Below are 12,268 nucleotides of genomic sequence, written 5' to 3' on the forward strand. Positions count from 1 at the left end.
GATTCATTATCTGATATTATTTTACTTAAGTTTCTGCAATGTCACAAGTTTAAGGTTTTTGTATTGAAGATGTCAAACTTACAGCAATATTGTTATGGGTTTTGATGTACCCCAAGGTGCCTGATAGATGCTTAAATTAATCACTTAGTTAAAAACATAATTTCCCTTTAACAGATTGTTCAACAGGAAAAAAAAAAAACATACTTTTTCCTAACTCGTCACCATATCTTGCTGAAAGTTTCACCACTATTAATCAAATTTTAATTAATGTGCTGGCCAGTTCATTCCCCTAACACGTTTTAACATTTTGATTCCGACCAAGACGCAACTCTTATGAAATGAGTAACCACCACAGCTGTTCACAACATCTGGGTTACACATCATCAAAAAGATGTTTTTTTTTTTTTTAAATAATATCTTAATTCAAAAAAGTCATGCTGTGTACAAGAGCTTTGCCATTAATTCCCACAGAGAGGATGATACAAGCATTTCCACTTGTGGGCGATGGAATAGACATCAAACATTTTATATAAAATAAAAGAAGATAGTAAAAAAAAAAAAAAAAAAGAAATTGCTTGTTGCAAAACAGTCCTGAACACAGTGATTTTCCTCTCGATATATTTCCATTGTATCTGTTTTGTGTGTTAAGGATCGGAAATTGTAAGACTGGGCAGTAGAGTTTGATAACGATTCGCATTTAGCTAAGCCAATAGTAGTGCATCTTGGCAGCTCAGCTTTTATTTACATTTGCTCCCCAGCCTACGGCGACTGACAGTCTCAACAGTCCATGGAAAGCCTGTTGATGGAGCATCTTCCATCTCCTGCTATCTTCTGAAGTCGCACTGACGCTATTATTTTTCTTATTCTTATTTTTTATTTTTTATTTTTTTACTCCCGGGTGGCAAACTGTCTATCCACTAGCCACCGCTTTATCCGGGGTCAGGTCGCGGGGGCAGCAACTTGCGCAGGCAAGCCCAGGCATTGGCTTGTATCAGGAATCTCTATCTTTCGGTCATGACCCACAGCTCGTGACCATAGGTGAGGGCAGGGACATAGATCGACGGTAAGTCGAGAGCTTTCGGCTCAGCTTCACTATAACTGACCAATACGGCGTCCACATCACGGCAGACACTACACTGTCTCTGCACTGATGCACCGATCTCCCGTTCCATCCTACCCTCATTTGTGAACAAGACCCCAAGATACTTAAACTCCTCCACTTGGGGCAGGACCTCAAATACAAAAAGCATTACACGATTAATGTTAATGCTATTCAAATAGTACAAAAGAGACTTATCTGTATTATCATAGTTACCCAGTGTGTTTGCAATCCTCCAGGGCACGCAGATTGAGTTGTCCATCGGTGTGATCCTTGGCATTTCTACTATGGCAGGTAAGATCAACACTGTATCTTCATGCATAATCATTGTTGTATGGTCGCTCATCCTCGCTAGGGTTGCTGGCTTTTGCTGGTGCATATCCTAGCTGTCTTTAGGCAGGAGACACCCTGAATTAATTAACAACCATTCACACACCCAATCACACCTAAGGACAATTTAGTGTGTCAAATGCACCCGCCATGCATGTTTTTGGAAGGTGAGAGGAAGCCAGAGTGCCCGCAGAGAACCCACGTGGGCTCGGGGAAAACATGCAAACTCCACACAGGCAGGCCGGAGCGATCTAGAATTGAACTTGGGACTCTGAAATGTGAGGCAGATGTGCTAACCACTCTTCCACCAACCACATAATTGGTTCAAGAAAACAAAATGTACATTTTTGCCCCCTCACTACACCTTTGTCAGCTCTGCAGTTTGCCACCAATGGATAAGATATGGTATGCCATCAAAACCATTTGTTAATGTACACCATCACAAATGCTCCCTGTCGGCTGTTGCACAGCTACAAAAAACATGTAGTTTTAGCAAATGGTTCTTGGCTTAATAATTTATGGAGGACCACTGCATTGGTAAATAATAACTTTCAAAATATGACACTATAAGACATATGTAGTTATGAGTTTTTAATGATGTAATTTTCATCAACTATTGTCTGCAGTTCCCTTAATTTACATAAAAAGGCCATTTACATTTTAACATGATCACTAAATGTGATTTAACTGCAATTTGCAAGACATTTACAGTGATAAGGCGGACTTATTTATAGACATATACACAGAACTTCGAGGAAAAAATGCCGGTCGTTTTTGTAATCATGATCTTATTCACTCTAAGGAATCCATGAAACTTTTTCAGATGAAGAACATTTATTGATTTAGAAAACAGTAATATCGTGACAGGTTGAGTCAGCTGAGTACATTTTCCTCTTTCACCATGACTCTTCAGTTCCTTCTGATTCCCTGTATGCATTTAGGGAGTATTGCTTTTTTTGTCAAAGAGATAACTCTCTAGCTTTTTACTAATATTGAATCCAATATCACTTTAACTCCCCATGTGACAAGCTTTCAATGTAACTATAATGAAATATTTTTTGTGTCTACTATAGGACAGACTGTAGATAGACAGACAACATTAAGGGATCATGTTATCTTGTTTACAGTCAAAAGTGAATTTGAATGTAAAGCATTTCAAGAATTGCTTGCTTTATGTTCAGTTTAGGTTTAATCAAATTGGTACATCTCTTATTAGACTAATGCGCTTTTCTGCCATATTGAATAAAAGTCGAACAAGCATTAACAAAAAGTAACATGTTAGATTCATTCAGTGTTTCTGGGGGGAGCTAGGCGATGCCAGGGGGGGGTGCGGATGAGCCCAGGAAAACGGATTTGGTTTTGCCATGTGAACTGTAATTGGGAAAAATAAATATTGGCATCTTTTTTTTCAGGCACTTTGATGCACTTGGGTTGTTTTTTTCTGCTTAGACAAACCTTTAACCTGTTTAAATTCTGTAAAAAGGTAGTTAGCAGTTGTTGAAAGAGATTTAGCTATACTTCTACTATCTATACATTTTTTTAGATAATGATCCTATTTATGGTTGGTGTGGCAAGTGGGTGGGGGTGCACGGAATATTTTCTCTTTCCTGGGTAGGGGGGGGCTTTGCAAAATATAATTGAGAAGCACTGGATTAATTGATGGTAAATTTTCCCCACATATCAAGGAAATGTAGTCATATGCCTAACTCTAGTGCATTTTCCTGTGGAACCTCTCCTCTGCTCATTCGGTGAAATAAGCCCTGTCAGGTCAAGAAAGATTAGAATTCGGAGCTGCAAACTGAGGAGACTTTTTTTGTATGTCATTTTGATACAATCTGCTGGCTCGGTGACACCTTCTGCCTCTTATCTTTGATTGCAGAGATTTGACCACAAGTTCGCTGCAGTTTATTTCATGGTTGAAGCCCACTTAGGCGCCCATGGCTAAAAGTCATGAGAGCAGCTTCTTTTCCCTTTCCCATCCTGACATTTTCAGCTATTGAGATGCCATTTACAGGCACTCTGGTGACATTCAAGTTCCAAACGGATGCCTGTGTCACAGCCACTACAAAGTGATTTAGCACTTGTGTCAAGACCGCAGTCAAGTTCACCCATCACTCCGTTACTGGGATGCAAATATGTAAAAATGACTCCACGCTATGTCGCTGTTGGAGGGTGCACAATTGCAAAATAATGTGCTGTTGATTATATTGCTTCTATTGTCTCTTGACTGGAGAAAAATGGCCTTTTTCATTGCTGTTGAAAAGTATATATATTGTACAGTATACTGCTTAAGAGGACATTATGGGTCAATGGACATTATGATCAGTGGTATGGTCTCATGCAAGTTATTTTCATGGCTCATTTATTCACTCGCTTTTTATGTGGTGGGCAATATTCTTGACTGCAGGTTTGCATGCCCAGCCAAAGTGGATGTGAACACAGTTGACTTGGATTGGCGTTCTCTCATTCCTTTTAAATGCAGTGCACAAAACGATTTGATAGAGAAGAAGAAGAGGAAGAGGAAGAAGAAGAGAATCGAAAATGGAATCAGAATCATAAAAATAGATTCACATTGCTCTCGGGCATATATGAAAAGACTAGCCCTCTCTATGCCTAACTGCTCAGCATGGACGTGGATAGTGATGAACCAAATTCCCTATAAGGTGCAATGAGGCTTATGCCAGCACAAAAATCAAAGTGTACCAGTTTTTACACTCAAGTGCATCTGAAGAACCCATAGAATGGAACATTCTCTCACAATACACAGATAATTTTGTTGTAAAATACTGAATAGAATACTGTATTATTATATGTGTACATACAGTATAATCCAACCCTCAGCGATAGGTTCGCTGGGTTAATTCCCAAAAGAAATGAACACTTCCGTGTCAGACCCTGAAAATATCTTTAAATTCATTTTCTCTCACTGGATTGTCTTTGGACTGTAATAAACTTTAGTCACTGTTACCATCTGCGGGGAATACTGGATGGTTGCTATTAATACTGCTTAATAATTAATCATAAAATTAAAATACTGTATACCTGTAAAACGTTTCATCAGCCTTACCGCACACACAAGCATATAAGGACACATCGTGGTTCGGTATTTTGTAGTTGTGTTTGTGAGAATTGTCATATTTCTCAGCTGCTGATAAGAAATGCTTTAAAGAGCCTCTTCACCCACCCCAGCCCTCATCCACCCATCTCATGCTTCTCCAGCACCACTACAAAATGTCTATTTTAGCCAGAGTGCAACTGCACTAACATGTGGAGGCGGACTGAAAAGTCAATGTTTTCATGTTATGAAGCCGTGAACTGCAGGCAGGGAGAAGTGTGGCTAGTAATAGATCGACTCATTTAACACAGCTTTACAGAGTCGCTTTCATGATGTGCTGGCACACGTTGACTTCACTTAGCTCAATTCCTTGGTGGCTCACTTGGCCACATGTTCAGGTGTATCAGCCAAAAAAAGAAACCGAGGTGAGTAATCCTGGATGATGTTTTACATACGGCTGATGAAACGCTGATGAAATTTAAACTGGGAGGCACGATACACTCACTCAATTAAAAAAAAAAAGCCTTTTCGTTGATCATGTTTAATTATGAAGTGTTCCTCAGTGTGTTTTTGGGGCAGAACATTGGATGACTAGTTATCGGGCTGCACAAGTAATCGAATTTTAATTGCCATCACCATATTAGCTACCACGATTAATTAAGCTGATTCTCGGCGATATTAACATTTAAAAAGCTGTTTACCTTACGTGTCAAATCAAGCACTTTGTCATCAAAAATTTGAATAAATTATGTTTGAAATGACCAAAAATGACATTTTGACTGCTAACTGATTAAATTTGATTAAAAATAAACAATGTGCTTAGTTCTAAGTAGGCTTATGCTTCATTTTTTTCATTGGTTTGCACTCAGCAAGTAAGTGAATTATTTACTTCATTTTAGTTATTATAATTTGTAAGTATCAAGCCTTGAAGCCTTGGTTATATACAGCTTGTTTAAAAATGAAGGCAATAAATAGACATGTTTGACCAAACATGATTAAGAATCGTGATTAATAATTGTGATATCAGTATTGACCAAAATAATTGTGATTATTATGTTGGCCATAATCGTGCAGCTCTAACTAGTTAGCATGTCTGCTTCACAGTTCAGAGGTTCAATTCCAGCTTCCTCCCACATTCCAAAAACATTCATGGCAGGTGTATTGGACAGTCTAAATTGTCCTTTAGGTGCAATGGGATGCGTGAATGCTTGTTCGTAGCTTTGTGGATGGATGTATGACTGTTTCTAATAGCTTGACTCTTTTGAGAAATGAAGTAAACATTTCGGCAACTGCAAACACAATAATGTTCTTTTTCTTAAATTAATATATATTTGACACTGTCACTCTAAACTATTTTTATCTTCGAATATTTCTGTCAAACAAATCACTGTTGGCTATGCTTGATGCAAATTTCAGTCTTCAACTCTCATCTCTTTCTTCCTCAGCTGCCGCTCTTGGCAACTTGGTGTCTGATCTGGCAGGACTCGGGTAAGAAAAAGTTCGCACTCATACATATGCAGATACACCTATCAGCACACACGCTCGCCTCCACGCACTTAAGCACATACAGTGACTTGAAATGAGATTTGTGACTCGCGAGCGCTGATTTGAGGCACAATGCATTTTATTGTTACCACTTTTACAGTGCACTTTGGAAAGGATAAATGAGTGATGAAATGATCATTTCGCTCAGTGTGGAAATATGTTTAATTATACAGCGCGTAACACATTTGGTACACCTTTGAGACTATTGTCTCAGAGGCCATTCAATATTATGAAGTGACTTCTTTTTGAGTTTTTTAGGGATTTTCTTTGCAAAATAAAGTAAACAGTGTTTCGTCTACATTCATTTAGGAGTGATAGCCCACTGCTCCTAAACCCTCGCCGCCACCGCTTGGGCTGGCCAATGTATTGTTTTAGGACCAAACAATAGGCGCAATTTGGGCATTGTCACAGCTGTGTTTTCGTTTAAAGGCTTAATCCTCCAAGCTCACCAATCAGTGGCATGCTACAGGTCACACAAACCAGCTCCAAAATGATTTAAAAAAAAAAAAAAGTGTAATTTTCATCCTGTCGCCCTTACTCTTGGAGCAGCATCAGCAAATAAGCTGCGTCGTGCAGATCCTCTCATTTGTGGTGAACTACCCTTTCCACCCCAAGCAAACGAGAGGTCGCTAAGTATGCTACTCCGTAATGTAAAATACAGTCGAGAAATAACCAAAGTAAGGGCTTCAGCATATGTCTGGCTAGAACTGCATTTGGAGGGAGAGCCAATGACTTTAAACAGCAAATTTGTAACATAGTTAATACATATGTTTTCATCAACTAAGACTGCTATAGACATCTGATATGATATCAGCCATGATGATGAGCTCCATGTCAAAAGCAAATTAAATATCAGCAGTATTAGTTGTACTATTTTGCATCAAACAGCGCAGTTGTCAGATTTGCACAGTATTCAGTCTCAAAATCCAGATTATTTTAATTGATTTAATTTTGCCTCGGGGATTGTTTTCTAAATGTTAAATGGATTTCATGACAAAAGAAAACGTTGACACAAACTAATTTGAATGAAGAGAAGCAGAGCAGCATGCATCTGATACCTTCTGAACCTCTTTTACAGGAACTATGTATCTTTTCATATTTTATTAAGGTAATCATAAATACATAAGGTGAACCCTAACCATACAACATAAAATAAAAATCTATCTTTACATACACTATTTTACATAGTGGCATATTTATGCAAGACGGCAAGTAGTACAGTAATTGTTGCCTTGCTAGGGAAATTCAAAAAACAGGACTGCATCGCTCACAAAAGTAACAGGCTCGCAGTTGCACAGATGCAGCACACAAAACATCAGCAAGGATGTTTCACCGTATGACTCCATGATAGATGTCTCACATTGTTGTGGCCTTTTTACACTCGCATACATATACACGCCCCCTGAGGTGTATGTGCTCTTCTGTCACAATCTGGAGAACACCCCCGCTGTGGGTTGTCAAGGTGAGACCATATCGGGTCAGATGTGAGAGAAGCAGAGAGCTGCTTCTTCGCAACTGTGGTGTCACATTTCATATTCAATTTCAGGAGCAAAATGGAGGAAACCACATGTGTAATTGTAGCCCAAATACAAATTCTGTTATGAAGTCCTAAGAGTCGAATGACACATGAGCCGTCTAAATAGAAAATAACTTATGTAAACAATGTATTGAAAAGCAATATGATCCCAGGCTATTGAACTCATTGATTATTCATACTGCTCTGGTGGAAATCATCTCTTTTCCAGGCAAGGCCAAATGACAAATAGCCAAATATATCCTTGCACCCATACATTTGCATGAATTACAGGCTGGCTTCTGCTTTGCCCTCGCTTCATCTGTTTGCTCAATTTCAGGCAGACTGCTCAAATAGTTGGAATTAATTCCTGTATAATCCACCCAAGCGCGCTACATCAAAGCTCAATGAATTGATTTTTGTACTTGTTTTTTTTGTCATTTTTTTTTCCCAGTGTAATTGTTAGTTTGGGAAAGCATGGTGGTATCGCTGCTGGCTCACATCAGAGGTGTGGGCTTCGCTTGTCTTCCTTCGCTACTCCAAATACATGTGCAGTACCAATCAGAAGTTCATAATCATCTTTTTTTTTATAGCAAGTATATTATTCCTTAAGTCATTGACGTTATGAAAAAATATTGAGGAAAACAAAGCATTTTTAATCAAAACATAACGTAGGCGTCTTGTGCGCGGATAACAACGTTGCTTATCTTGGTATTCTCTAAGTTAGGCTTATTTTGTAGATCATGCTTTCTGATTGGGTCGATGTTCACTTCCCAGCTGTGCGTTATTATAAGAGACCTCTTCATATGTAGAAGGCCATTTGAATTTGAAGGTGTTTCCAAGCTTTTAATTTATACTATATATCAGCCAGTGGTAACTGAAGACTGGTTTAAGAACTTAACATTCTAAACTGCTATTCATGTGTAAATAAATAAATAAATGTGCATTTTAAATGTTATGTGTGTTGTAAATTCGCATTATTCATTAATTGCTAAGATTTTTTCCTTGTTGCAATGGTGGAAAACTAAGTCTGTAAAATGTAAAAAGATCCAATATGTCAACTTTTCAAACCAAGGTTGGAGTCTGTTTATCTCATCTAACTTCTTGACTACTGCCTTCATCTCTCGACACCCTCCACCTTTCGACACCCACCGTTCTTTTTAAATAATAGATTCTCTAATATATGCCAAAAAACAAGCAATGTATTGCTAAAAACAAGATTTTCTGAAATTTCTGATCCGGGTCCAAATTGTACGACAACAAGAACATTAGACATGAGATGTCCAACCGCAAAATAAATCTTCCAAAGGACGTACCTGTCACTCAAATCATGCAAGTTAGATATGAGCCGTAACCTCCCAAGTCACCAATTCTTTCCCCATCCCCAAATACATCATGTCCATTGCCGTTTAATGGGAAAGGTCAGAAGCCGGTGGTCCTCTCGAGCCTCTTCCTTCAATCATAAAATTAAGAGGTGTTCCTTTAGGGCCGTGTGTGAACTTTACTGCTCTCTTGCATTCACAAGCTAAAGTGTCTATTGCTTGTTTAATCACGGTGCCTTTATGTGTACATGGACTGTATGTGTGCATATGTGCTGACAGCTCAAGTCTTATTTGCCAACACAGTCTCAGCTGCTGTTCTTTTCATGAGCCAATTCATCTGCTCCTTTTCAGCACAGCCAGGAAGGACCCGCTATATAACATATAATTGGACCTAGAAATGTTAAGGGCGGAGGCCAAAAAGAATTCAATTTGTGCCTCCAGGGAATAATAGTGGAGAGAAAAATATCTGCACTCTCTATGTTATGACCCACAAACTGACTATAAAGATAAATCCAGGGGTCATTATCATTATATCCTATATCCTATCCTCTTTAATCTCAGCACAATTCAAACTGTTACCATTTTATTAATTACACAAGTACCCAGACTACATCTGTTTTGACGTGAATATAACTCTCACTCCGCCTTAACTATTGTTAGCATTTCTTTTCTAACATTGATAGCACCCAGCTTTTGGATTGGGTAAATAGTCGTACCCCAAATTTGCGTACCATTTAACCAAAAAAGTTCCAAATCCATTCAAAACGGGGTACCTTTGCTGGAAAACCCATCCTTGTCCAACGAATGAAAAATCCAATTTGGACATAATGGCTTTATCTACACTATATGTTGTTTGGAGCACTTTACCAAGCCGCACCATTCATATTTTGGAAACAATCTTAGTGTACTAACCGGCCAATGTTCTTAACCTGGCCACGTGGCTAGCTACATGGAAGTCTTTTCATTTTTAATGTAAAATCACTTACTTTAAACTCGGCCTACACTGGTAAACGACAGACCCCAAGTTGTTTTTTTTTTCCCCTTTTAGTACACTTTGAAATCCATCAATGTCGTGTTCGTCGAGCCAGCCGGCCAGCGCTAAGATTCCCTAACAAAGGAGGGTTTCTCTGGTCCGGCATCCTATTTTGCAAACTATATTCATGTTAGCATGCCGTAAGACGTCAACAGCCAAGTCATGACAAAGGTGTGCTACGTTGACTGATAGCTTAAGTTTAATACGATCCTCATTTGATGGCTGAACGTGATGACACGTTGATGACAATTTGACTCAAATGTGAAAATTCAGATTCAGCATTTTTTTTCAAGAGTCACCAGCGATTCTTTCCAAGCCCTTGTAAAAAGACACCTCTGGGCCACTATTTGTGGTGCTGTGATAGTTTCTTATCATTCCCCTATTGCAAAGTGCTGCATTCGCCTAACTTGTGTGCAGGCAGCGTGGTTTCACTTCCCACTCGGTGTCTGCCTGAGTGTGAATGGTTGACTGGCGACAGTCCGGGGTGTGAAGTCAGGCAAAGTCAGTTTGGACAGTCTCCAGCTTTCAGCAGCCCCAAACAGGATTTCCGCTGGAGAAAATAGATTGATGTTTAGTTTCTGTTCCACTATGCTTAAAGTCATCTTTAAAATATTGTGTTTGCACCTACCTTCTCAAATAGGACATTTGTCATCTCTCAACGGCGCTGACTTGACATTTGTTTGTCACTGAGGGGCTGAGTGGCCGTTAAATATGTCATTTAGTTATAACTTCAAATGTTATGGACACATTTGTCACACTGGAACTGCATGTCAGCGAAATACGGACGGGTTGGGTCGCAATATTTTGTAACTGTGGTGGATAAAAATGAAAATGTTGTCAAAAGTGTCAAAAAGTATCGGTGGCACCGCATTCCCTCCTGTTTTCCTTTCGTGATGAATAACTTTGTAGCAATCCAATTTGAAAATCCTTCACAAGATCACAGATGAGTCATTGAGAACATCAATCCAGTTGTTCCGTAATCATTCCAAAGCCCGCTTTTTGACAGTCCTTTTTCTGCCAGTCCTTATACTTTTTGACCATAGTATTTTTTAGGGTCACCTCATGTTGGTGACAGTCAAATGAAACTTGAACCAAAGTGGCCATTGTAAGGGATCAAACCAAGTTAATGTTGTTTAGCACACAAAATGATGAAGTGCCAAATTGATTTTAAAATTTTTCTTATAATCAGCGGTCTTCTGTTTTGCATGTGTTTTGGGAGTTCCGTAGATGGATTGGATGTGGGTGTGATTGAAGGCATAAGTGAGGAAAAATCGAGGTTTTGGGCTGCTGTTTTGCAGCAGGCGTCCCTTGGGAGAGAGAAGATGGGAACACTGGTCAAAAAATGATTGATTTATGGCACATCGATGATTTGACTCCGTGCCCCCCGAATAATAAAACTGTCAAGATGTTGACGCATCCATTTCGGGCGGCGACATGCTCTTCACGCTTTATGGTCACAAATCACATAATGCACATTTAATCTACCTCATTTTGAGTCATTTCCCTGGTCGCTACTTGCTAATTACTTCACACCTGTGGACAATTTTGAGTCTTCACTTAACCTAACAAACATGTTTTTTTGGGTGTGGGGGAAAATTGGAGTGCATGCAGATAGCACGCCACCTGTGAAGCAGCAGATATCATCTTAGTTCAAATGAATGCCGTCTGTTCATACTAAAACACTGTCATCAATTTAAAAAAAAAAAAATATATATATATATATATATATATATATATATATATATATATATATATATAAAGTTGAGATGTTTTGACTCGCCTTTCTTTTTTAATTCATTTCTGTCCTTTTCAATGAACTCTCCAGGCTGGCAGGTTACGTGGAGGCTTTGGCATCCCGACTGGGGATGCAAATTCCTGACCTGAGTCCAAAGCAGGCCGACATGTGGCAGACCAGAGTCAGCTCCCACTCGGTTGGTAACGTAACCTGCTGAAGAGAGGCAAACACCTGCCAAATGGTGCTAAACAATGAAGCCACAATATGTAAAAAGAACGCACTTAAAATACCTTCTTAAAAGTCATAAGGAACGTGGATTGTTAAGTTATCGATTTTGAAATATATTTATGATGCATCTCTAATAAAGAGATTAGGATCTGTCATCTACTGTAGTAGTACATGATATTGGTGGAGTATCCCGGTCCAAAGGAGGTCACACCAGGTCAACCAAGGTTGTGTCCCAAATTTGCCGCTTGTACATCCATGCTATCGGTCAACAAGTTTTGCTTCTTCTCGAGTGCTGAACGGAGGCAGGTTCATTTGTGTTTGCTGCGGTGTTAAAGATTAAATAGACTTTCAAATTGGTGAGGGTTTACTCAAGCAAAACTGAATTAATTAGGACAATTATTATATCGC

At 39.0% G+C, this 12,268-nt stretch overlaps 1 protein-coding gene across 2 annotated transcripts in view; it reads left to right on the forward strand.

The window, feature by feature from the left end:
* LOC148426806 (transmembrane protein 65-like) overlaps positions 1 to 12,268 on the forward strand; it is a 29,846-nt gene that overhangs the window by 15,322 nt on the left and 2,256 nt on the right. For both annotated transcript variants that reach the window (XM_088411909.1, XM_088411910.1), the window contains 3 exons: positions 1,339 to 1,393; positions 5,930 to 5,972; positions 11,723 to 11,828. In XM_088411909.1, the coding sequence (XP_088268035.1) occupies positions 1,339 to 1,393; positions 5,930 to 5,972; positions 11,723 to 11,828 (204 nt within the window). The remainder of the gene's footprint in view (positions 1 to 1,338; positions 1,394 to 5,929; positions 5,973 to 11,722; positions 11,829 to 12,268) is intronic.

Source organism: Hippichthys cyanospilos, chromosome 3 (assembly GCF_059441005.1).
Source record: "Hippichthys cyanospilos isolate Australia breed blue-spotted pipefish chromosome 3, RoL_Hcya_1.0, whole genome shotgun sequence".
Taxonomy (NCBI): domain Eukaryota; kingdom Metazoa; phylum Chordata; class Actinopteri; order Syngnathiformes; family Syngnathidae; genus Hippichthys; species Hippichthys cyanospilos.